This window comes from Triturus cristatus, chromosome 11, assembly GCF_964204655.1.
Source record: "Triturus cristatus chromosome 11, aTriCri1.1, whole genome shotgun sequence".
Classification (NCBI taxonomy): domain Eukaryota; kingdom Metazoa; phylum Chordata; class Amphibia; order Caudata; family Salamandridae; genus Triturus; species Triturus cristatus.
Window position 1 is genome coordinate 28,526,929 of NC_140594.1, and position 26,056 is coordinate 28,552,984.

General features: G+C 54.1%; 1 protein-coding gene across 2 annotated transcripts in view; it reads left to right on the forward strand.

Moving 5' to 3' along the window:
• Positions 1-10,196, forward strand: part of PIWIL1 (piwi like RNA-mediated gene silencing 1) — a 1,168,338-nt gene extending 1,158,142 nt beyond the window's left edge. For both annotated transcript variants that reach the window (XM_085633654.1, XM_085633653.1), the window contains exon 21: positions 9,084-10,196. In XM_085633654.1, the coding sequence (XP_085489780.1) occupies positions 9,084-9,200 (117 nt within the window). In that variant the 3' untranslated portion in view covers positions 9,201-10,196. The remainder of the gene's footprint in view (positions 1-9,083) is intronic.
• The last annotated feature ends 15,860 nt before the right edge of the window (positions 10,197-26,056 follow it).

The window sequence follows — 26,056 nt, forward strand, 5'->3', positions numbered from 1 at the left end:
TGGACACCTCCCCGGACGCTGGTTTCATCTCTCCTCCGACTGTGGCCTCGGAGGAAGGTGCAGCTTTTTAAGTGGTGCTGCGCATGGCGGCCGATGCCCTTGGGCTGGAGTTGCCTGCTGTGGCCGTGAGAACTAACATCACAGAAGTGCTTCAACCGTCAGCAAGATCCACAGAGCCTCTGCTGCAGTTCAATGAGGCACTAATAGATGTTCTGCAGGGCACCTGGTCAAGCCCTCCACAGTACCTCCTGTGGATCGGAACGTGGCCCGGCGCCACCGCCCTGCTCTGGGTGACCCCAGTTTTCTGTCCCAACACCCCACCCCCGAGAGTCTGGTTATCCAGGCCTCGACTTTCCAATCCTCCTTCCCGTCCGCTCCTCCAGATCGGGAATCCAAGAGGCTGGAACAGTTCAGAAAGAAGCTGTTCTCTTCCCTGCGTTTGGGACTGCCGTCTTTGAATACCGCTTGCCAATCTCTGTGGGATACGGTGGAGGACGTGTTGCCCCTGTGTGTGGAGGAGGCCCGGTCACGGCTCACCCAGGCACTTGCTGACGGGCGAGATGCAGCACGGCATGCCATACGGTGTGGACTAGACACCACGGACTCGCTGGGTAGGGCGATATCGACCACGGTGGCGCTTAATCGCTACGGGCCACGTCTTTCTCGGGGGATGTCCAGAGTACCCTCATGGATATGCCCTTTGATGGCACTCGCCTCTTTGGCGAGAAGGCGGATAGTGCGCTGGCTTGTTTCAAGGACTCACGGGCTACGGCCAAGTCCTTGGGTCTCTCGGCCCGCGGCCGCAAACTTCCGCCTTTCGTGGCTAAGGAAGGGGCGCCTCCTCGCGTCCGCCTAGCCACCGGCCGCAGAACCAACCTGCACGCGGTCGTGGATTCCACCGAGGCGGTACTGGAGGACAACGTGCCAGTCAGTCCACATCCACCCCGGCAGCATCCGCCTCAAAGCCCTCCTAGTCCGAGCTTTCAAGCCCATTCCACGCCAATGGGCGGCAGAGTTCGCCATCACCTGCTCCACTGGCGTTCCATCACATCGGACAGGTGCGTGCTGCAAATCGTCCGAGGGGGCTACTCCCTCCCCTTCGAGACGACCCCTCCAGCCATGCCACCGCAGTACCACTGTATGTCGGGGGATCACTTGAATCTTCTGCGGGAGGAAGTTACGGCCCTTGTTGGACTTGGCCCTTTTTCCCTGAAATTTTTCGTTTTTCTGGGAAACCACATGTGTAAATGCAAAGATTGAATGTGTGCAGACTGAGTTTCCCCATTTTAAAAATGTAATTTAAAATGGATGCCAAGGCTGTGTGGTTGCGCCGTTTGACTGAGCTAGGTTGACAGTCTAGTGGGTATTTCCCAGCAGCCCCAGCTTTCGGAGGGAAGCCTGGCACCCAGGGTGCTCTACCCCTCCCCCTAGGCCAGTTAGAGCCAGTCTCCCCAGACGCTTCTAGAAGCTTCTGGCACTGTCTGGTAGGTGGAGCTGGGCTGCCATGTGCTCAGTCAGAGGGTGGAGCTGAGAGAGAGGGGACCTGCTGCCAGGGGTTACCGCCACATGGACCTGTGTGCTGGGCCCTGAGCCTACCTACCCCCCTCTATTGTCCACAGGGCGAGGGAAAGCTATAGTTGGGGCAATGCAGACCTGGAAAAACCTACGCAGGAGTTTTAGTCAGTAGGGCTTTGTCAGGGACCTATGCCACTGAAAGTGACAGGGCTTAGGTGCTGCCTTTTAAGTTGAGTGAGGGATCCTGAACTAACCCACTGATCTGGCCCGGCGGGAGGAGAACCCAGGGACGACCGGCAGAGACTAATTAGTCTGCCGTCAGCCACCAACGCAAGTTCCCCCCTCAAGAAACCCTCAACCAAGGGCACAGGAACCAGCAAGCGCCTCGTGGGACCCTGACTGCAGTCCCTGCGGAGAGAGAGCGCTATATACAAGCTGCCTGTGGAAGGAGAGCGCTATATCCGGTGAGCACTACATTTCTAATTGACTGTGCTCTGCTGGTGAGTGATGCAATCCCAGCTGCCTGCCCCCCCCCCCCCCCCCCCCCCCCCCCCCCCCCCCTCTAGCTGGTTCTGCCACTGGCGTGTGGCCTGCCGCCTCCCAACCTACCTACCCTGAGCTGGGGCGTCATCGTGGGAGTAAGGGGGCGCTAGGCGCCGAACACATCACCATCCCCTGAGCTGTGGGCCAGCCCTTAATTTCTGCCACCCCCGTCGGGGATCCTAGAAAGAAATCGCTCACCACTGCGGCCCAGGGCCGGAAAGGTTTCCCCCGTTGTCACCGGGGCCCGTGGAGAAGCCCGGGGCCCCATCGCTGCCGTCGGAGGGCGGAAAAGACCGCCGGAACACCGCGAAGGCCTCGTCAGGCCTGAAGCCATCCCGCGTGTGCAGCCTGAGAGCCGAGGCACATGGACGGTGCCTTCCCTGCCCGCGAAGATGTCAGGAACCACCTCGTCAGTGCCCCGTGAGGAGGAGCAGCACCCGAGGAGAGCCCGGTGAGTGAGGGGCTCCGTGGGGGACTGGTGGTGGTGAGGGGGCAACGGGGCACGTTGTCGGTGCCCGCCCCCGGCAGTCCCTTTAAGAGGGCCATCGTAGGTGTACTGCTGGTCTTTCCAGCTGCCCCCTTGGCAGAGGGCAGCTGCCGTGAGCGGCTGTATATGTTTTGGAGTCCACGGCGCTATGTTAAACTGCCATATTGAAAGCGCTATGGATTTGCTATGTGCTGCGCGTTGATTCCATGCCAGGTTTTGATGTGTTAATGCTTTTGATCCTAATGTTGATCTAGATAAAACTGATTGGTTTTATCCAACCTACTGGTATGGTGTCAATTATTGCGTGCGTTTCCTGTCTCAGTGGATGCGTGTGCTGTATGGTCACTCTACACGTAAGTCCTTGGATGCCTACCTGCTCGCGCCACGCTACCCCCTTAGGGCCTGGTGACCCCCGGTCCTACAGCCCTCTTGACCAAAGAGGCCGTCGAGTGCGTTCCTGGTCCAGAAGTAGGTTGTGGTTGCTATTCCCACTACTTTCTGGTTCCCAAGAAGGGCAAAGGGGGCCTACACCCTATCTTGGATCTCAGGAGCGTCAACGCCTTCCTCCGGAAGGAGAGGTTCAAGATGCTCACCTTAGCTCAGGTTCTGGCTGCCCTAGACCCTGGAGACTGGATGGTAGCATTGGACTTGCAGGACGCTTATTTTCACATCCCCGTCCTGCCGGCCGACCGGCATTATCTGCGGTTCATGGTGGGGCAGGAGCACTTTCAGTTCACCGTGCTCCCCTTCGGCCTCACCAGTGCCCCTCGGGTGTTCACGAAGGTGATGGCGGTGGTCGCAGCTCATCTGCGCAAATCAGGGGTTCCAGTCTTCCCCTATCTCGACGACTGGCTGTTGAAGGCGGGCTCACCCCAGCAAGTCGTCTCCCGCCTCCAGACTAAGGCCGACCTCCTGCATTTGCTGGGGTTCTCCATCAACGTGCCGAAGTCACACCTGAGTCCCTCCCAGAAGCTCCTCTTCATCGGAGCGGTTCTGGATTCGGCACAGTTCTGGGCCTATCCTCCGGAACAGCGGGTCCGGGATATTCAGGCTCTGATTCCCATCTTTCGGCCTCTATCCTGGGTTTCGGTCTGGATTGTGCTGCGGCTTCTGGGGCTGGTGGCCTCCTGCATCCTGTTGGTGCATCATGCCAGCTGGCGAATGCGGGCTCTGCAGTGGGACCTGGAGTTTCAGTGGTCCCAGCATCGGGGCAACCTGTCGTGATCTCGGAGGGCACTGCGAAGCAGTTGCAGTGGTGGCTCACGGACCGCGATTGGGTCAGCGGCAGATCCCTCTCCCTACCCCAACCGGAGCACGTAGTAGTAACTGATGCGTCCCTCCTGGGATGGGGGGGGCCACATGGGGGAGGCGGAGATCTGAGGACTCTGGTATCAGGCAGTGACTCGGCTCCATATCCACCTTTTGGAGCTGAGAGCGATCCGGCTTGCACTAAAGGCATTCCTTCCCGTCGTCCGGGGAAGTGTAGTAAAAGTGTTCAAGGACAACACCACCACCATGTGGTATTGCAACAAACAGGCGCCTCTGGACATGGCTGGAACACCAGGGCATCACCCTGGTGGTTCAACATCTGGCGGGCTCTCTGAACGCCAGACTAACTTAGCCGCCGGTGCATGATGGATCACGAATGGCGTCTAAACTCGGACGTGGCGCAAGGTCTCTTTCTGCAGTGGGGAGAGCCTTGTTTAGATCTATTTGCCACCGAAGAGAACGCGCGACGGCCGCTGTTCTGCGCGTTGGAGTTTCCAAGGCGGCACTCGCTCGGGACGTTGCGGTCTGTTGTACGCCTTTCCGCCTATACCACTTCTGCCCAGAGTGCTGAAGCAGATCAGGCGCGACCGGGCCCAAGACATTTTGGTGGCTCCGGATTGGGCACGAAGGTACTGGTATCCCGAGCTACTCAGTATGTCAATCGATCCCCCGATACGACTGCCTCTTTAGGAGGACCTGTCGCAGCAGAATGGGACGGTCCTCCACCCGAACCTGTCCAGTCTCCACCTCCATGCGTGGAGATTGGGCGGTGACAGTTGATGCCATTTGACTTGCCTCCTGAAGTCTGTGATGTTGTTCTGGCAGCCAGGCGTCCCTCCACAAAAACGGTATACGCCTGCAGGTGGAACAAATGTGTGGCATGGTGCACAACAAAGGCAGTGGATCCCCTTTCCGCCCCTCTTTCTGAGGTTCTCTTCTTTCTCTGGCCCAGCAGGGCTCTGCTCTGGGCTCCTTAAAGGGTTATCTTTCTGCTATCTCTGCCTTCTTACGGCTTCCTGATCAGCCTTCTCTTTTCAAATCCCCTGTTTCTCGTTTCCTCAAGGGCATTACTCACATGTTTCCTCCTGTCCCATTCGTAATGCCTTAGTGGGATTTGAATCTAGTCTTGACTTTTCTGATGTGCTCTCCTTTGAGCCTCTTCACAATTGTCCCATTCGTCTTCTGACTCTTAAGACTGGTTTCCTGGTAGCTATCACCTCGGCTAGACGGGTGAGTGAGCTCCAGGGTCTATCGTCTAAGCCTCCTTTTCTTTCTGTTCATCCGGTCAAGGTTGTCCTCCGGACTCGTCCTTACTTTCTTCCGAAAGTGGTGACTCCCTTTCACATCGGGCAATCTGTCACGTTGCCCACCTTTTTTCCGCATCCTTCAAAAGAGGGAGAGGCTCCACCGTCTGGACACAAAACGGGTGCTGTCCTTTTACTTGGACCGCACCAAACAGTTCTGGGTGGATGACCAGCTTTTTGTTGGATTCGTGGGTGCTAAAAAGGGAAGGGCAGTACACAAGCGGACCATCTTGAGGTGGGTCGTATTGTGTATAAAAGCTTGTTACTCCTTGGCTAAAAAGGACCCTCCTGTAGGGCTGAGAGCCCATTCCACCCGGGCCACAGCAGCGACTACTGCCCTGGGACGGGGAGTTCCCTTGCAGGACATATGTCAGGCGGCGACGTGGGCCTCGCTGCACACGTTTGCCAGGCATTATTGCCTGGACAGCCAAGTCCGGAGAGATGGCTTCTTTGGTCGTTCTGTTCTCCAGGACTTTCTGGTGTGATCTTGGTTCGCAGACCCACCACCAGGGTTGGTATTACTCGGGTATCTATTCTAAGGTGAGGAATCTAACTAACGTGTTTCTTTCTTTCGGTAACGATGTACCTGTAAGAAACATTAGTTATTTAGATTCCTCACCGACCCACCCATCCTCCCCTTTCTGTGAACCGACGTCTAGGGTTAAGGCTATCCTTACCAGGGCCCTAGATTATTTGGCACCAGTGTCGGTCTCTTGCATGGCTCTGCGTTCCTGGCGCGGAAAGCTATGTACAAGAACTGACGTCAGCGCACAAGGGCGGCGTCTAAGTACTCCGACGTCATTCCGGCGCACAACGCCAACGACGGGCGAAGAGCCGCAGAAGACGCCTAGCGACGGCAAGGGGTATTGCTGACAAAAATCTTTCCGGATCCAGCCTGACGTCTGGGGATATTCTAAGGTGAGGAATCTAACTAACTAATGTTTCTTACAGATACATCGTTACCGAAGGTAAGTAATGTAGGAGAGTAGGGTCTGCTTCCTATGGTCACCCCCACTTTTTGCTTTTGCTTCACTGGTTTTCGACTTGGATGTGGCTGTGGGCCTGCTAATCAGACCCACAGCCCAGCTGTTCTCTCTCTAAATTCACACTATGTACTTTAGGTACATAACCCAATTGGTAAGGATCACCCTATAGGGCCCTGTACAGTGTACCTTAGGTACCCAGGGCATGGGCGTACCCTAGGCCTACCAGGGACTGCAGCATGTATTCTGCCACCCCTGGCTGGCCTCCCATCATGACACAACTGGCTGATCACTCAGCTGGGGCAAGGTCGTGTAATCACCCCTTGCTTGGGTATAGTATCCCTATACCTGCGTTATATATAGACACATGGGTACCTTTCAGTCACTCCTATGGCAGGCATTAACAATCCTGAAGGCAGAGTGCTTGGTAACATGTGAGATGGTGCTCTAGCATGAGCTGAGTGTCTGCAGCTTTCGGAACCATGTCCTTATAGCTGTTCTAAGATATCGCCTACCATATACTCTTAAAGTACCTTATAATCCTCACGGTTATGGTAACTATGGTTTGGCGTTATCAAAACATGTTGTGTAAGATGTCTAACACTTTGGAATACTACCCCTACACCATTTCTGGCGATGAGGATAGTATTCCCCCCCTTCTAGAGGGAGAAGACATGTTGAAGACCTACTACCCGGTTAAAGTTAACCAGAGCCCCATCTTCCCAAAATGGATGCTGCTGCCACAGACACAATTCTGACCTCCTGCTGCTGGGAGTCCTTCCAGCGAGGGAGGCTTGGACAATAGGTTTCCTGCCTTGGGAGGTGCTAGCACCACCCTAGACAGGGCTTAGTGTATTGGGGCAGGGAGGGATGAAAGAAACGAGACGCTGCCTGGGGCACACAAGGTGTCCCATGCATAGTCCGGTTCAAACCGGTGCTGGGGCACTCCAACCCCAGTCCTGGTGCGAAACTGGACAAAGGGAAGGGGGTGTAACCAGCCCCCCAGATTAGTATAAGAGTGGGAGCTGAGTCTCTAAGACTTTGGATTATCCTGTACTGAAACAAGACACGAAACTCTGGACCTTCGACATTCGACAAGAAGACTGAAGAATCTCCCTTGTGGCCAAGGAGTGGCCACCCTGTGCAAACAGGCACCAACAAGCGACCTGCTGTTTGCTTTGCCCAAGTTCTACGAGGAACCGACTGCAGAGCTCGACCAGCGCCTTGACCTCCAGACTTCTCTGACCCTGATCCACATCCACAGCCAAGCTGAGATCCGTGGAGGCGACGAGAGACGTGGGACCGGCTACCTAGGAAAATTGGTGAGTAGCTTCCAGCGCAGCTTCTGAGGCATCCTCGAAGTTGTGCTCTGGGGATTGAGAGGCCCCAACCCCGAGCACCATCTGCACCGAAGATCAGCCCTCCACGAGTTCTGCGTGGGGCCCTTCTGCATTTTCCTGCTCGACGCGTCTGTCCGGTTGCTTGCCCGTTGGCTAGTAGTCTCAGTGACGACGACCCCTTGACTTTCCACCGCTGGTTTGGCTCCTCCAGACAGGCCCTTGCTTCCCTGTGAAAGAGAAGCGCCTCAGACCTTCCTGTTCTGCACCTGAAGCGAATTTCCCATTCCACGTGGGTTGCCTTTGCCAAGGCTTGTTGACTCCAATCGGGACGTCGACTCCGCCATCAGCAAGATCCTTCGTGGGACAGCTCGTACCCTGGTTCTGGTCGTCCTCGACGCCTCCTGGTCCACGCAGCTGCAGAGACAAGCTTCAAGCCATCACCTGATTTCTGCACGACATCTCCTGGTTCCTTCCTGGTTCCACACGGTCACTGGCTAGTGATCCAGACTTTGTCCCCTTTGCTTGCAGGTGTTCTTCCTTCAAGATCCACCTTTGGATCCACCGGACATCTTCCTCCTTGCCGCCTGCCAGCATCTGTTCTTCAGGCATCCATAGGATCCAGCGACGACACCCGACACATCTTCACACCTATGCGGCCGTCTCCTGTGGGTGAGTTAACGCGAGTACTCCGGTGCTCCAGTGGATATTGACTATCCAAGTGTCTAAGTCTCTAGTTGCTTCCTCCTAGTTACTTCGGAAGTGTCCTTATTCTTCCTATTTCTAATTACTACATTCCCATTGACTTTAATGTAACCCGCGTGTGTGTTTCCACACTGCACACGCTTCCCGTGGGCCTCCCACTTCCTAACTATTGATAGGGTAGTGTAGCCCCAGCGATTCCCTAGGCCCTAGGCCTACTCCCTGTTCGTGATGTGGTACTTCTACCACTTTCTTAGTATATGGTTTGTGTGGCCCCTGGGAATAACTGTATTTTTCCTGTGTAACTTAACGTATGCTACTTAAGAAATTGTTGTGCTTAGACCTCTGAACTCATAAAGAGTGCTGAGGGTATATGTTGGAATAAATACATTCTAATTTCATATATATCTGGTGTGGTGTCCTTTCATTTGGTATTCAAGGGATTATAATGGTATAACAGCTGGCTTCACATGCCATACAGAGTTTAGCCTGAGACTGCTCTTGTCCATGCTACCATTAGGATAGCTGGTCTATAAGGTTGACTTTACAACCAATCACCATAAGGGTTGTTTGGACTGATACAAGGTGTACACTAGAACTAGTGACATCATATATCCGGCCAACTTCTCACAAGTAACTTGTTCTTTAGGTCACCTAATTTTGAACTACTGGTAAGGGGTAGGTTAGTGTGCTTGTCTCCTGGAAGGATATGACTCAAGCCTCCTTAGCACAGTATTCTAATCAGTAGATATGGAAATACCACTGCCTTTCCCAAATTAGATTCATTACCAAAATCATTTTATAGATTTCAGAAAGTCTGGATATTTGAAATGTTTTCTAAATGCCTTCCTGAAGTATGTAATTAATGGGTCATTTTTTCTGATAATGTGTAATTGTATATTATATAAATAAGAACTTAATTCTTTCCACCTCTTTTCTGCAGGGCATCATCAGAGTACCTGCTCCTTGTCAATATGCCCACAAACTGGCCTTCCTCGTTGGACAAAGTATACATAAAGAGCCCAATCTAACTCTTGCAGACCGTTTATATTACCTGTAAAAACTAAACCTTCTTTTGAAAACTAATGTTTTGTATGTATGGCAAATGCACATTCCATCTCTTGTGTACATTGTAGTAAAGCATTAAGTGACTATTTTGATTCTAGTTCAAAAACAGTGTGTATTAGATTTCATCAGATGGATGGTTTTAAATATTCTCAAACAATGTGAAATTGTTCATAACACTAAACCTGTATTTACTGTAGTGGGGTAAGAACCCAGCTTGGCCTTCTATTGACTACAATCTTTATAAGAGAAAGTGTTCCAAGCAGCTTCGTTGTTGCCTTTATTGGGCAGAGTTGTACATCTTTAACTCTTCTTAGGTTTGGGTTAAAACTGCCACTTTCTACTATTTCATTTATTAAAAACAAATGTGAAGGGTTCCAATGATTAATGTTTTTGTTGCCTCATTAAGCCATTTGTGTATAGTTTGGCAGTGTAGGATTTAAGTGCGCAGCTGGTTGAAACAAAATATTGATGTTCTATCCAAAATTATTTACTTATCATTTAAAGCCACAGCTCTGATTTTTGGGGGGGTAGGGTGCACTTTTTGCTGTGTTTCTAGCTGCATGGTAATTTAAGGGTGGGAAACATTTGAAATTGTAGGATTTCTTTACCGTTTCAACGCTGGCACCCAAGTAAATATATATTTAATAGTATGTTTAGAGTGCTGTTAAGTAAGAATACATTTTTGCCAGTTACTTACTTTGATGTTTTGATTCAAAATAGAAGTCTTGTAGAATGAAGAGTTCATAATGTTTAATTTTGAATAGAGCAACTCTAGTCTGTTTACTGATACTTTTTTCTTGATTAATAAGGGAAGGGGAATGTGGATAACCAGCTAATTTTTTTTTTTTTTTTTAAATCTAATAAGCTCAATAACTCTATCATGCTAATACGTTGGCTTTCAGGCTGGCATTGGTCCATTTTCCAGATTGTGCAGCCCTGAAGCAAAAGACCCAAAGCATGTGCTCATCTAATAAAGGTGTCATCCTAAGACTGCTTGACTTCTTTTTCTTTCCGATCAATAAATCATCCTGCCCTTTTTGCTCCGGTGACTGTTGTATTCTGTTTTCAGATGTGTCTGAAATGAAAGGCAGACATGAGCAATCAGTTTTAATCTTCCTGCATGGATTGTCCCTTTTCTCACTACACCGCCAGTCTACGATGCAAGAGTCATTGGAGCATTCTTTCTCTTGTTATATAAAATTGGTAAATGTCTAACCACAATTACAAGTTAATCATTAATATCAATTTGCTCTCTTTTTTTTTTTTTTTTTTGTAAAGGTTATGTCTGATCACAGATAAATAATGTGTTTTCCTCAGAGCTTAGTTTGGCTTTTATGTGTATGTCTTTATATAACAATGAATGTGTGCTTCCTATTCCTGTGTTACAGAATTTCTAATAGGATTGATTATGAAGAGATACAAATACTACACTGGTAACCTTCTAAATGGTGGCTCAAAATCGATGAGAGCTACAAAGAACTATGTATACCCCAACTCCAACATTCCAACCAAAGACACCAGCATTCTTGCCACATGCACATGTCCATAGACACATCTAGTTTCTTCTCACCTCCACCCCACTTAACAGAAGATACTCTCATCTTTTTGGATCCCTCCAAGTATTCAAGGGTATGTCAGGGTCACATGATGAGAAATGCTGTTTTGCTGTAGCTGACTACCAGGTTTGCTGTCTTGCTCCATGCTAGTGGAGCATATTTGGTCATTGCTGTGCATAAGTTGACATTTAGTATTGGTTGAAAGTCAGGGGCAATCTTTTACTCCGGGGCAGGTAGTCATCTAGGAACTGGGTCTAGGCAGGAGTGTCGGCTTAATGTACAATTCTGGTTCTTCACTGGATCCTCAGTTATAATCAAAAACTGATCTATCCTGATGACGTTGGATATCTGCATTTCTTTCAAATTGTTTTTGTGATGAATATATCTTGTGCAGATTGCTAATCTGATAAATATCCTGCAGGGACTAGACTGGATCTGACAATCTTTTTAACCAGCAATAGCTCTCGACCATCACTAGGTGGTGCCATGTGGCCCCAGCCGTGACTCCACCTGCCCCAGATTTGACACTATTGTAGTTTGAAAGCCCCTGCCGGGGTGTTGGTGTCAGTTCTTGTTTTTCTATGCCGGTCTCTGCATGTTCTCTGTACTTTTCACACATAAAATTCCTCAGGTTTTCAGAGTGCAAAGTTTTTTTTTTAAACAGCAAACAGTTCCAGTCAGATACGCATCGTATAATTCAACATAATGCCCCAAAGTTCGTATCTGAAACAAACACGTTAGATTCCACACCTTAGAATATCCCCAGGCGTCAGGCTGGATCCGGAAGATTTTTGTAGCAATACCCCTTGCGCGTCGCTAGGCGTCGTCTGCGGCTCCGCGTCCGTCGTTGGCGTCGTGCGCCGGAATGACGTCGTCGGAGTACTTGGACGCCGCCCTCACGCGCTGACGTCAGTTCTTCTTTTTTCCGCGCCAGTAAGCGCCGATCCGGGAAGAGCTTACCCCTAGTCACTTTTTGACCTCTTTTGGTTACTCGACTTCTGGTGCCGGAAGGATGCCTGGATTCAAGCATTGTGACGCCTGTCACTGACTGATGTCGGTAAAGGATCACCATCGCCGGTGCCCATACTGCCTGGGGGCCGACCATGACGCCGAGTCGTGCCCCGACTGTCAGGCCTTGACGTCGAAGGCTAGGCGGGAGCGGTCCCGTAAGCTACTCGAGCTTCGTCACTCGGCTCCGCGTCGCTCTTGGGTCCCGGTCCAGGAGGAGGTCCAAGGACCGTTCGCGGAGCCGCAGCCATCGACATCGCTCGTCGGGATCTTCGGGTAAGTCCCGACACTCCAAACACTCTAAGAAGTCCAAGCGGCGTCCTCGCTCTTCGGAATCCCCTTGCCGGTCGCGTGACCCGGCCGAGGGTCCGGGTGGTTCCACCCCCGCGGCCCCATCAGAGCCGCAGGAGCCGCGCTCGTCCCCATACCCTCCGGTCCCTGGGACTGACGCAACTCCAGTGGAGGTCAGTGCCTTCCTCTCGGCCATGAGGAATCTGGCTCCGCCGTCGACGCCTGCCGGCGCGCCTTCGGGCCCCCCAGGGTTGACTGAGCGACCTCGCGTGCCTCTGGCCCCGACGCCGCAGGTCCCCGAGGGATCCAGGCCTGGATCTCTGCCGGTCGACCTCACGACGCCTCCCCCGCACTGCGTCGAGCCTCAGTTTAGCCCTATTCCGGACCCGGCGCCGTCCGACGCTGTTACTGGCGCCGATGGGTGACCGCTTCATCCACCGTCCGGCTCCGATCATTCACCGTCCGGCTCCGATCATTCCTCCTGTCTACCAGGAATCGGATGATGAGGGCGACTGGGAGGGGTCTCAGGACCCTCTGGCCGAACAGGCCCAATTGTCTCAGGCCTGGGCAGAGGAATTGGGGGACGCCAGCGGTTTAGATACCTCTCCAGACGCTGGATTCATCTCTGCTCCGACTGTGGCCTTTGGAGGAAGGTGCAGCCTTTTCTGTGGTGCTGCGCAAGGCGGCCGAAGCCCTAGGGCTCGAGTTGCCTGCTGTGGCTGTGAGGACTAACGTCCTCACCGAGGTCCTTCAACCGACAGCAAGCTCCACTGAGCCTCTGCTGCAGTTTAATGAGGCCCTCATTGACGTTCTCCAGGGCACTTGGTCCAAGCCCTCCACAGTCCCTCCTGTGGACAGGAACGTTGCCCGGCGCCACCGCCCTGCTCCGGGTGACCCCACATTCCTCTCCCACCACCCCACCCCCGAGAGCCTAGTTATCCAGGCCTCAACCTCCCAATCCTCCTTCCCGTCCGCTCCTCCGGATAGGGAATCCAAGAGGCTGGAGCAGTTTGGCAAGAAACTGTTCTCGTCCCTTAGTTTGGGACTGCGGTCTTTAAATACCGCTTGCCTTTTGGACCATTATTCCCACTCGCTGTGGGATACGGTGGAGGACGTGTTGCCCCTGTGTGTGGAGGAGGCCCGGTCACGGCTCACCCAGGCACTTGCTAACGGGCAAGATGCAGCATGGCACGCCATTAGATGTGGACTAGACACCACGGACTCGCTGGGTCGGGCGATTTCCACCACGGTTGCGCTTCGGCGTCACGCCTGGCTGAGGTCCACGTCGTTTTCAGGGGATGTCCAAAGCTCCCTCATGGACATGCCCTTCGATGGCACTCGCCTTTTTGGCGAGAAGGCGGACAGTGCGCTGGCCCGGTTCAAGGACTCCCGGGCCACAGCCAAGTCCTTGGGTCTTTCGGCCCCGCGGCCGCAAACTTTCACCTTTCGTGGCCAAGGAAGGGGCGCCTCCTCACGTCCGCCAAGCCACCGGCCGCAGAACCAACCTGCACGCGGACGTGGTTTCCGCCGAGGCGGTTCTGGAGGACAACGTGCCGGTCAGTCCACATCCACCCCGGCAGCATCAGCCTCAAAGCCCTCCTAGTCCGAGCTTTCAGGCCCATTCAACGACAGTGGGGGGCAGAGTTCGCCATCACCTGCTCCACTGGCGCTCAATCACTTCGGACAGGTGGGTGCTGCAAATCGTCCAAAGGGGCTACTCCCTCCCCTTCGAGACAACCCCTCCAGCCATGCCACCGCAGAACCACCGTAGGTCGGGGGATCATTTGCATCTTCTCCAGGAGGAGGTTTCGGCCCTCTTGGCCAAAGAGGCCGTCAAGCGCGTTCCTGGTCCAGAAGTAGGTTGTGGTTGCTATTCCCACTACTTTCTGGTTCCCAAGAAGGGCAAAGGGGGCCTACACCCGATCTTGGATCTCAGAAGCGTGAACGCCTTCCTCCGGAAGGAACGGTTCAAGATGCTAACTTTGGCTCAGGTTCTTGCTGCCCTAGACCCTGGAGACTGGATGGTAGCGTTGGACTTGCAGGACGCTTATTTCCACATCCCCGTCCTGCCGGCCCACCGGCGTTCCCTGCGGTTCACGGTGGGTCAGGAGCACTTTCAGTTTACCGTGCTCCCCTTCGGCTTCACCAGTGCCCCTCGGGTGTTCACGAAAGTGATGGCGGTGGTCGCAGCTCATTTGCGCAGATCAGAGGTCCCAGTCTTCCCCTATCTCGACGAATGGCTGTTGAAGGCGGGCTCACCCCAGCAGGTCGTCTCCCACCTCCAGACTACGGCAGACCTCCTGCATTCGCTGGGGTTCTCCATCAATGTGCCGAAGTCGCACCTGAGTCCCTTCCAAACGCTCCTTTTCATAGGGGCAGTTCTCGATTCGGCGCAGTTCCGGGTCTATCCGCCGGAACAGCGGATCCTGGACATTCGAGCCCTGATTCCCATCTTCCGGCCTCTGTCCTGGATTTCGGTCAGGTTGGTGCTGCGGCTTCTGGGGCTGATGGCCTCCTGCATCCTGTTAGTACCTCACGCCAGATGGCGGATGCAGGCTCTGCAGTGGGACCTGAAGTTTCAGTGGGCCCAGCATCGAGGCAACCTGTCCGACCACGTCTTGATCTCGGAGGGCACTGCGAAACAGCTGCAGTGGTGGCTCACGAATCGCGATTGGGTCAGCGGCAGATCCCTCTCCCTTCCCCAACCGGAGCACGTGGTAGTGACGGATGCGTCCCTCCTGGGATGGGGGGGCCATATGGGAGAGGCGGAGATCAGAGGACTCTGGTCTCCGGCGGAGACTCGGCTCCATATCAATCTTTTGGAGCGGAGGGCGATCCGACTTTGTAGGAAGGTGGATATCTGACTTTGTAGGAAGGTGGATATCTGACTATGGTTATCCCCAATTTTTTGCCTAGTGTCTAGCTGGTTTTTCGACTTAGTAGGCCTGAGATCCTGCCATTCAGGGTCTCAGCCTGTCTGCTCTCACTCTAAAATTGACACTATGCACCCTAGGTTCATAACCAATTGGAATTGGATCACCCTGTGAGCCCCTGTACCAGTGTACACTAGGTACCCAGGGCATTGGTGTATCTAAGGCCTACCAGGGGCTGAAGCATGTATTATGCCACCCCAGGCCTGGCCTAACAAATTTGACACAACTGGCTGATCACTCAGCTGGGGTAAGTTGGTGTAACCACCTCTTAATTAGGTGTAGCATACCTATACCTAACCTTAAATGGGACACCTGGTAACCTATAAGTCACTCCTATGGCAGGCCTTGACAATCCTGAAGGCAGAGTGCTTGGTTCCATGTGAGATGGTGCTCTGGCATGAGCTGAGCCTGTCTGCAGTGGTCGGAACAACTTCCTTCTACCGTTTCCAGATATCGTCATACCATATACTCAAGTGCGTCGTGAACCTCGCGGTTAAATGCTATCTTTGGTTTGGCTTTATCAAAACATGTCAAGTAGGGTGTCATACGAATTGGAATACTAACCCCTCGCCAATTCTGGCGACGGGGTTAGCATTCCACCCTTCTAGAGGGACACGACATGTACAGTACCTGAAACCCGGGTAAAATCAGACATAGCCTCAGCTCCACAAAATGGATGCTGCCACCACAGACACAAGTCTGCCCTCCTGCTGCTGGGAGTCCTTCCAGCTTGGGAGACGTGGACAAAGGGTTTCCTGCCAGGGGAGGTGCGAGCACCACCCCAGACAGGATTTTGTGTATTGGTCAGGTAGGGCTTGAATGGAATCAGACATGCCTGAGGCTCACAAGGAGCCTCGGTGCATATGCCAGTTCAAACCGGTCCTGGGGCACACTAGCCCCGGACCTGGGGCAAGCTGGACAAAGGATTGGGGGTGTAACCACCCCCCTTCCTGGTCCCACCCTTAGGGAGGGACCTAGCAGGTAGTCCGGCCCCTAGAATCCGCTTAAAGGTAGGAGCTGTGTCCTAAGACTTCAGACATCCTGGAATCAACTTGACCACAAGAAGAAGACGGGAACTTCGACGCTCTGCTGCACAGAGGACGGAAGGAAATCTCCCCTATGGTCAGGGAGTGACCATCTTGCTAACGCAAGCACCAACCAGCTATTCGATGTCTGCTTTGCCGCCGCCCGAGCCCAGAGCCCGACAAGACCCGGACCTCCAGACCTCTCACAGCCCGATCCACAGTCCCTGCAAAGAAGGAACCCGTGGAGGCACCGAGACACGTGGAGCCAGCCATCTTTAAAGACCGACGACAAGCTGCAAGCGCGACAACAGAGGCTCCGTCCAAGTTGTGCTTTGGGTCCTGAGAAGCCCAACATCCGAGCAGCATCTGCACCAAAGGTGAGCCCTCCAGCATCTCCACGATCTGCGTGGGGCCCCTCTGCACTTTGCATCTCGACGCGCCTACCCGGTCCCTGGCCCGTTGGCTAGTGGCCATTTTGGCGACCTAACTTGAAATAAACGACGCTGGTCTGGTTGCTCCAGACTGGCCCCAGCTGCTCTCCAAAGGAGCAGCCCCTCTGACCTTGCTGGTCAGAACAATCAGCTTTCTTTACTTTCCACGACTCCTGCCTTTGCTAAGGCTTGTTTGCTTCTTTCGAGTCGCCGACAGCGAGGGCCTGCGTGGGACAGCTCGTGAACCGACCCCTGGACGTCGCCGACCTTCAGGGACCACGTGGCTGCGGAGACAAGCTACACCTCATCACCTGTTTGCACCCGACATCGCCTGGTACCTACCTGGTGCCACGCCGGTCACTGGCTAGTGACTGTGAACACTGTCCCCTCTGCTTTCAGGTCTTCTACAACTCCGATCCACTCTTGGATCCACCGCATCTCTTCTGGACCGACCGCCTGCAGCATCTTTGTCATCAGGCTCCATTGAATCGATAGAAGAAACCCGACGCACTTCGAGACCTATGCATCCGCTTCCTGTGGGTGAGGTAAAGCTGGCACTCCGGTGCCCAAGTGTAGAGGAACATCTCTAGTGTCTGTGTTTTGAATCTTAAATTCGTAGTCCATCCAGAAGACCCTTCTAGCAGTAACTTTTGAACTTTTACGCACCCATTGAAAACCTATGGGAGCACGCGTGTAACTTTCCTCACTGCACACGCGACCCGTGGACCTCCTGGTCACTAACTGAAGTTAGCTCCTTGTAGGCCCAGCGATTCTAGAGGCCCTAGGCCTTTTCCCTTTCCTGTTCGTGGTACTTATACCACTATTTTAGTATATGGTTTGATCGGCCACCAGGGCCTATCCATATAAAGTGCAACTTCTGTATATTATAACATTGTCTTGTTTAACGATTTGTGCTCCTGTGCTCATAAAGAGTCTAGGGGATACTTTGAGAAATAAATACATATATATTTTGAATATATATCTGTGTGGTGTCCTTTCATTGGTATAAAGGGGGGTTACATATGGTAAAACAACTTGCTTAACACGCTTTAACGAGTTTAGCCTACGCTACCACTAGGGCAGCTAGTCCGAAAAGGTTGACTTACAACCACACCATAAGGGTTGCTTGGCATGGTACAAGGTGGTCACTTTAACTAGTGAACAGCATATACCAGGCCAACTTCTCACAGACTTGCACTGAAAGCCTTCCTTCCCTCTGTCCGGGGAAGTGTCGTGCAGGTGTTCACAGACAACACCACCCCCATGTGGTATTGCAACAAACAGGGCGGGGTGGGGTGGGGTCGTGGACCCTTTGTCAGGAGGCCCTGCGCCTCTGGACATGGCTGGAACACCAGGGCATCGCCCTAGTGGTTCAACATCTGGCAGGCTCTCTGAACGCCAGAGCGGACGAACTCAGCCGCCGGTGCATGATGGATCACGAATGGCGTCTGAACTCGGACGTGGCGCAAGGTCTCTTTCTGCAGTGGGGAGAGCCTTGGTTAGATCTATTCGCCACCGAAGAGAACGCGCAATGTCAGCAGTTCTGCGCGTTGGAGTTTCCAAGGCGGCACTCACTCGGAGACGCTTTTCGTCGCGAGTGGAGTTGCGGTCTGTTGTACGCCTTTCCGCCTATACCACTTCTGCCCAGAGTGCTGAAGATCAGGCGCGACCTGGCCCAAGTCATCTTGGTGGCTCCGGATTGGGCACGAAGGTTCTGGTATCCCGAGCTACTCAGTATGTCCATCAATCCCCCGCTACGACTGCCTCTTCAGGAGGATCTTCTGTCGCAGCAGCAGGGGACGGTCCTCCACCCGAACCTGTCCAGCCTCCACCTAAATGCGTGGAGATTGAGCGGCGGCAGTTGATGCCGTTTGACTTGCCTCCTGAAGTCTGTGATGTCATTCTGGCAGCCAGGCGTCCCTCCACAAAGAGGGTATACGCCTTTATGGCATGGTGCACAGCAAAGGCTGCGGATCCCCTTTCTGCCCCTCTTTCCGAGGTTCTCCTCTTTCTTCTTTCGTTGGCCCAGCAGGGCTCTGCTCTGGGCACCTTGAAAGGTTATCTTGCTGCTATCTCTGCCTTCCTACGGCTTCCTGGTCAGCCTTCTCTTTTCAAGTCCCCTGTTGTTTCACGCTTTCTCAAGGGCATTACTCATATGTACCCTCCTGTTCCTTTCGTAATGCCTCAGTGGGACTTGAACCTTTTTCTCACTTTTCTGATGTGCGCTCCCTTTGAGCCCATTATAACTGTCCCATCCGTCTTTTGACTTTGAAGACTGCTTTCTTGGTGGCAATCACCTCCGCTAGGCGGGTGGGTGAGCTCCAAGCTTTGTCATCTAAGCCTCCCTTCCTTTCAGTTCATCCGGACAAAGTTGTCCTCCGGACACGTCCTTCTTTCCTGCCTAAAGTCGTGACTCCCTTTTTACATCGGGCAATCTGTCACGCTGCCCACCTTCTTTCCGCATCCTTCAAAAGATGAAGAGAGGCTCCACCGTCTGGACCCAAAACGTGCGCTATCCTTTTATTTGGACCGCACAAGACCGGTCCGGGTGGACGACCAACTTTTTGTTGGATACGTAGGGGCTAAGAAGGGTAAAGCTGTACACAAGCGGACCATCTCTCGATGGGTCGTGTTGTGTATTAAGACCTGCTATTCTTTGGCGAAAAAGGTTCCTCCTGTTGGGCTACGGGCCCATTCTACTCGGGCCACGGCGGCACTGGGACGGGGAGTCCCCTTGCAAGACATCTGTCAGGCGGCGACGTGGGCTTCGTTGCACACGTTTGCGAGACACTACTGCCTGGACAGCCAAGTCCGGAGGGATGGCCACTTTGGCCGTTCTGTTCTCCAGGACTTTCTGGTGTGATCTTGGTTCGCAGACCCACCACCGGGGTTGGTATTGCTGGGGTATCTATTCTAAGGTGAGGAATCTAACTAACGTGTTTCTTTCAGATGAACAAGTTACTTACCTTCGGTAACGATGTATCTGTTAGAAACATTAGTTAGTTGGATTCCTCACTGTGAGAAGTTGGCCTGATATATGATGTCACTAATTCTAGTGTACACCTTGTATCAGTCCAAACAACCCTTATGGTGATTGGTTGTAAAGTCAACCTTATAGACCAGCTATCCTAGTGGTAGCATGGACAAGAGCAGTCTTAGGCTAAACTCTGAATGGCTTGTGAAGCCAGCTGTTACCATTTGTAACCCCTTGAATACCAAATGAAAGGACACCACAACAAATATATATATAAAATAAAGTGTATTTATTCTAGTCAAACCCTCAGCACTCTTTGAGATTCGAGGTAAGTACAACACAGTCTTAATCTGAAAGAAACACGTTAGTTAGATTCCTCACCTTAGAATATCCCCAGGCGTCAGACTGGATCCGGAAGATTTTTCGTCAGCAATACCACTTGCGCGTCGCTAGGCGTCGTCTGCGGCTCCGCGTCCGTCGTCTGCGTCGTGCGCCAGAATGACGTCGTCGGAGTACTTAGACGCCGCCCTCGCGCGCTGACGTCAGTTCTTCTTTTTTCCGCGCCAGTAAGCGCAGATCTGGGAGAGCTACCCCTTTAGTCAATTTTTGACTAACTTTTTGATCCTTTTTGATCGAGTCTCGACACCGGTGCCGGTAGGATGCCTGGGTTTAAAGCCTGTACGGACTGTAGCCGACTGATGTCGGTTACGGACCATCACCGCCGGTGTCTTTACTGCTTGGGCCTCGATCACGACGCGGAGTCGTGTTCGGACTGCAAGGCCCTGACCTCGAAGGCTAGACAGGAGCGGTCCCGTAAGCTTCTCGAGATTCGGCTCCGCGCGCCTCTCGATCCCGGTCCAGGAGGAGGTCCAAGGATCGGTCGCGGATTCGCAGCCGACGTCACCATCGGTCGTCGGGATCCAAGTCTTCGGGTAAGTCGAAGCATTCCAAGAAGTCCAAGAGACGACATCACTCTTCGGACTCCCCTCGCCGGTCGCGCGACTCGGTCGAGGGTCAGGGTGGTTCCACCCCCGCGGCTCCAGCGGAGCCGCAGTCGCCGCGTCTGTCCCCATACCCTCCGGTCCCTGGGACTAACGCGACGCCGGCGGAAGTCAGTGCCTACCTCTCGGCCATGAGGAACCTGGCTCCGCCGTCGGCGCCCGCTGGCGCGCCTTCGGGCCCCACGGGTCCGACTGGGCTGCCTTGCCTGCCGGCGGCGCCGTTGACGGCTCCGGCCTCGACGCCGCAAGCGCCCGAGGGACCCGTTCTCGAGTCCCCGTCGACGCCAGTCGACCTCGTCACGCCTCCTCCACCGGCGTCGACTCCGGTTCCACCCCCGACGTCGACTCCGCTCAACGTCGTGCCCCAGTTCAGTCCCACTCCGGGCCCGGCGTCGATGGACGCCGAGATCGACGCCGCTAGAGACACATTTTGTCTACCGCCCGGCTCCGTTACTTTCTCCTCTACACCAGGAGTCGGATGCTGGGGACTACTGGGAGGGATCCGAGGATCCTATGGACGCTCAGGCCCAACTGTCCCAGGACTGGGCAGATGAACTGGGGGAGGCCAGTGGTCTGGATACCTCGCCAGACACTGGATTCATCTCTCCTCCGACTGTGGCTTCGGAGGAGGGTGCTGCTTTCTCCGTGGTGCTGCGCAAGGCGGCCGCAGCCCTTGGGCTCGAGCTGCCTGCCGTGGCTGTGAGGACTAACGTCCTTACTGAGGTGCTTCAGTCTGCAGCAAGCTCCACTGAGCCTCTGCTGCCATTCAATGAGGCCCTCACTGACGTTCTACAGGGCACCTGGTCCAAGCCCTCCACAGTTCCTCCTGTGGACAGGAACGTTGCCAGGCGCCACCGCCCTGCTCCGGGCGACCCCAGTTTTCTGTCCCAACACCCTACCCCTGAGAGCCTGGTTATCCAGGCCTCCACCTCCCAATCCTCTTTCCCGACCGCCCCGCAGGATCGGGATTCCAAGAGACTGGAGCAGTTTGGCAAGAAACTGTTCTCTTCCCTTAGTTTGGGCCTGCGGTCTTTGAACACCGCTTGTCTCTTGGACCGTTATTCCCACTCTCTGTGGGATGCGGTGGAGGACGCGCTGCCCCTGTGTCCGGAGGAGGTCCAGACACGACATACCCAGGCTCTGGCCGATGGGAGGGATGCCGCGCGCCATGCTATACGTTGTGGGCTTGACACCACGGACTCGCTGGGTAGGGCCATTTCCACCACAGTGGCGCTTCGACGTCACGCCTGGTTGCGGTCCACGTCGTTTTCCGGCGATGTCCAGAGCACTCTCATGGACATGCCGTTTGATGGCACTCGCCTGTTTGGCGAGAAGGCGGACAGTGCGCTTTACCGCTTTAAGGACTCCCGGGCTACGGCCAAGTCCTTGGGCCTCTCGGCCCCGCGGTCGCAATCTTCCGCTTTTCGCCCCTTTCGTGGCCAAGGAAGGGGTGCCTCCTCACGTGCGCCTAGCCACCAGCCGCAGAACCAACCTGCGCGCGGTCGCGGACGTGGTTTCCGCCGAGGCGGATCTGGAGGACGACGAGGTCAGCCCACATCCACCCCGGCAGCATCCGCCTCAAAGCCTTCCTAGTCTGAGCTTTCATGCCCATTCCACGCCAGTGGGCGGCAGAGTTCGCCATCACCTGCTCCACTGGCGGTCCATCACATCGGACAGGTGGGTGCTGCAAATCGTCCGAAGGAGCTACTCCCGCCCCTTCGAGACGACCCCTCCAGCCATGCCACCGCAGCACCACCGTATCTCGGGGGATCATTTGCATCTTCTCCACGAGGAGGTTTCCGCCCTCTTGGCCAAGGGGGCCGTCGAGTGCGTTCCGAGTCCAGAAGTAGGTCGTGGTTGTTATTCCCACTACTTTCTGGTTCCCAAGAAGGGCAAAGGGGGCCTACGCCCTATCTTGTACCTTCGGAACGTCAATGCCTTCCTCCAGAAGGAACGGTTCAAGATGTTGACTTTGGCTCAGGTTCTAGCTGCCCCAGACCCCGGAGACTGGATGGTAGCGTTGGACTTGCAGGACGCATATTTCCACATCCCCGTCCTGCCGGCCCACCGGCGTTACCTGCGGTTCACGGTGGGCCAAGAGCACTTTCAGTTTACCGTGCTCCCCTTCGGCCTCACCAGTGCCCCTCGGGTGTTCACGAAAGTGATGGCGGTGGTCGCAGCTCATCTGCGCAGATCAGGGGTTCCAGTCTTCCCCTATCTCGACGACTGGTTGTTGAAGGCGGGTTCGCCCCAGGCAGTCGTCTCCCACCTCCAGACTACGGCGGATCTCCTGCATTTGCTGGGATTTTCCATCAACGTGCCAAAGTCACACCTGAGTCCCTCTCAGAAGCTCCTCTTCATCGGAGCGGTTCTCGATTTGGCGCAGTTCCGGGTCTATCCACCGGAACAGCGGGTCTGGGATATACAGGTCCTGATTCCCATCTTTCGGCCTCTATCCTGGGTTTCGGTCAGGCTAGTGTTGCGGCTTCTGGGGCTGATGGCCTCCTGCATCCTACTAGTGCATCACGCCAGGCGGCGCATGCGGGCTCTGCAGTGGGACCTGAAGTTTCAGTGGGCCCAGCATCACGGCAACCTGTCCGACCATGTCTTGATCTCGGAGGGCACTGCACAGCAGTTGCAGTGGTGGCTCACGGACCGCGATTGGGTCATGGGCAGGAGCCTCTCCCTTCCCCAACCGGAGCATGTCGTAGTGACGGATGCGTCCCTCCTGGGATGGGGTGGCCATATGGGAGAGGCGGAGATCAGAGGCCTCTGGTCTCCGGCGGAGTCTCGTCTCCACATCAACCTGTTGGAGTTGAGAGCGATCCGACTTGCACTGAAAGCCTTCCTTCCCTCTGTCAGGGGCAGTGTCGTGCAGGTGTTCACGGACAACACCACCGCCATGTGGTATTGCAACAAACAGGGCGGGGTGGGGTCGTGGACCCTTTGTCAGGAGGCTCTGCGCCTCTGGACGTGGCTGGAACACCAGGGCGTCACCCTAGTGGTTCAACATCTGGCGGGCTCTCTGAACGCCAGAGCGGACGAACTCAGCCGCCGGTGCATGATGGATCACGAATGGCGTCTGAACTCCGAAGTGGCGCAAGGTCTCTTTCAGCAGTGGGGAGAGCCTTGGTTAGATCTATTCGCCACCGAAGAGAACGCGGAATGGCAGCAGTTCTGCGCGTTGGAATTTCCAAGGCGGCACTCGCTCGGCGACGCTTTTCGTCACGAGTGGAGTTGCGGTCTGTTGTACGCCTTTCCGCCTATACCACTTCTGCCCAGAGTGCTGAAGAAGATCAGGCACGACCGGGCCCAAGTCATCTTGGTGGCTCCGGATTGGGCACGAAGATACTGGTATCCCGAGCTACTCAGTATGTTGACCGATCCCCCGATACGTCTGCCCCTTCGGGAGGATCTTCTGTCGCAGCAGCTGGGGACGGTCCTCCACCCGAACCTGTCCAGCCTCCACCTCCATGCGTGGAGATTGAGCGGCGACAGTTGATGCCATTTGACTTGCCTCCTGAAGTCTGTGATATCATTCTGGCAGCCAGGCGTCCCTCCACAAAGACGGTATACGCCTGCCGGTGGAACAAATTTGTGGCATGGTGCACAGCAAAGGCTGTGGATCCCCTTTCCGCCCCTCTTTCTGAGGTTCTCCTCTTTCTTCTTTCTCTGGCCCGGCAGGGCTCTGCCCTGGGCACCCTGAAAGGTTATCTTGCTGCCATCTCTGCCTTCTTGCGGCTTCCTGATCAGCCTTCTCTTTTCAAGTCCCCTGTGGTTACACGCTTTCTAAAAGGCATTACTCACACGTTCCCTCCTGTTCCTTTTGTAATGCCTCAGTGGGACTTGAATCTGGTCTTGACTTTCCTGATGTGCGCTCCCTTCGAGCCTCTTCACAATTGTCCTCTTCGTCTTCTGACTCTTAAGACTGCTTTTCTGGTAGCCATCACCTCGGCTAGACGGGTGAGTGAGCTCCAGGCTTTATCTTCAAAGCCTCCTTTTCTGTCTGTTCATCCGGACAAGGTTGTCCTTCGGCCTCGTCCCTCCTTTCTTCCGAAAGTGGTGACTCAATTTCATCTTGGGCAGTCTGTCACCTTGCCCACCTTCTTTCCGCCTCCGCATCCTTCCAAAGCGGAAGAGAGGCTCCACCGTCTGGACCCAAAACGTGCGCTATCCTTTTATTTGGACCGCACAAAGCAGTTCCGGGTGGACGACCAACTTTTCGTTGGATACGTGGGTGCTAAGAAGGGGAAAGCTGTGCACAAACGGACCATCTCTCGGTGGGTCATTTTGTGCATCAAAATTTGTTACTCCTTGGCAAAAAAGGACCCTCCTGTTGGGCTGCACGCCCATTCTACTCGGGCCACAGCGGCTACTACTGCTTTGGGAGGGGAGTCCCTTTGCAGGACATCTGTCAGGCGGCGACGTGGGCTTCGCTACACACGTTTGCCAGGCATTATTGCCTTGACAGCCAAGTCCGGAGGGATGGCTTCTTTGGCCGTTCTGTCCTCCAGGACTTTCTGGTGTGATCTTGGTTCGCAGACCCACCACCGGGGATGGTATTGCTTGGGTATCTATTCTAAGGTGAGGAATCTAACTAACGCGTTTCTTTCAGATGAACAAGTTACTTACCTTCGGTAACGATGTATCTGTGAGAAACATTAGTTAGTTAGTTTCCTCACCGACCCACCCATCCTCCCCGTTCTGCGAACTGACATCTAGGGTTAAGGTTATCCTTTTCAGGCCCCTAGATTTTATTTTTGGCACCAGTGTCGGTCTTTGCATGGCTCTGCGTTCCTGGCGCGGAAGGCTATGTACAAGAACTGACGTCAGCGCGCGAGGGCGGCGTCTAAGTACTCCGTCATTCCAGCGCACGACGCCGACGACGGACGCGGAGCCGCAGACGACGCCTAGCGACGCGCAAGGGGTATTACTGACGAAAAATCTTCCGGATCCAGTCTGACGCCTGGGGATATTCTAAGGTGAGGAATCTAACTAACTAATGTTTCTTACAGATACATCGTTACCGAAGGTAAGTAACTTGTTCTTTAAGCATACATTAAGTCACACAGGTAAGTAATACAGTTAGGCCCTAGGGGCCACGCAAACCATATACTAAGTAAGTGGTATAAGGACCACTGTCACGGAAATAGGATAGGCCTAGGGAATCGCTGGGGCTACACTATACTACCAAAGGTTAGGAAGTGGGAGGCCCACGGGATTCAGGTGCAGAGTGGAAACACTCACGCGTAATGCGTATAATCGATAGAAATAGTACAGTTTAGAATTAATAAGATTTAGGACACTTCTGGAGTAACTAGGAAGTCGAGACTTGAGAACTAGACACTAGGATAGGCAATACCCTGATGAGCACCAGAGTACCCAAGTTACCTAGCCCACGGGCTGCGGGTGCATAGGTGTGAAGTTGCGTCGGGTTTCGTCGTTGACACCTATGGATGCCTGAAGGAAAGATGCTGACAGGCAGTCAGTGAAGAGTGTCCGGTGGATCCCAAGGCTGGGATCGAGAAGGAAGGATACCTGCAAGCAGAAGGGACAGAGTCTGGGTCACTAGCCAGTGACCACGTGGAACCAGGCGATTTCGGGAGTTTGCAGGTGAAGAGGTGAAGCT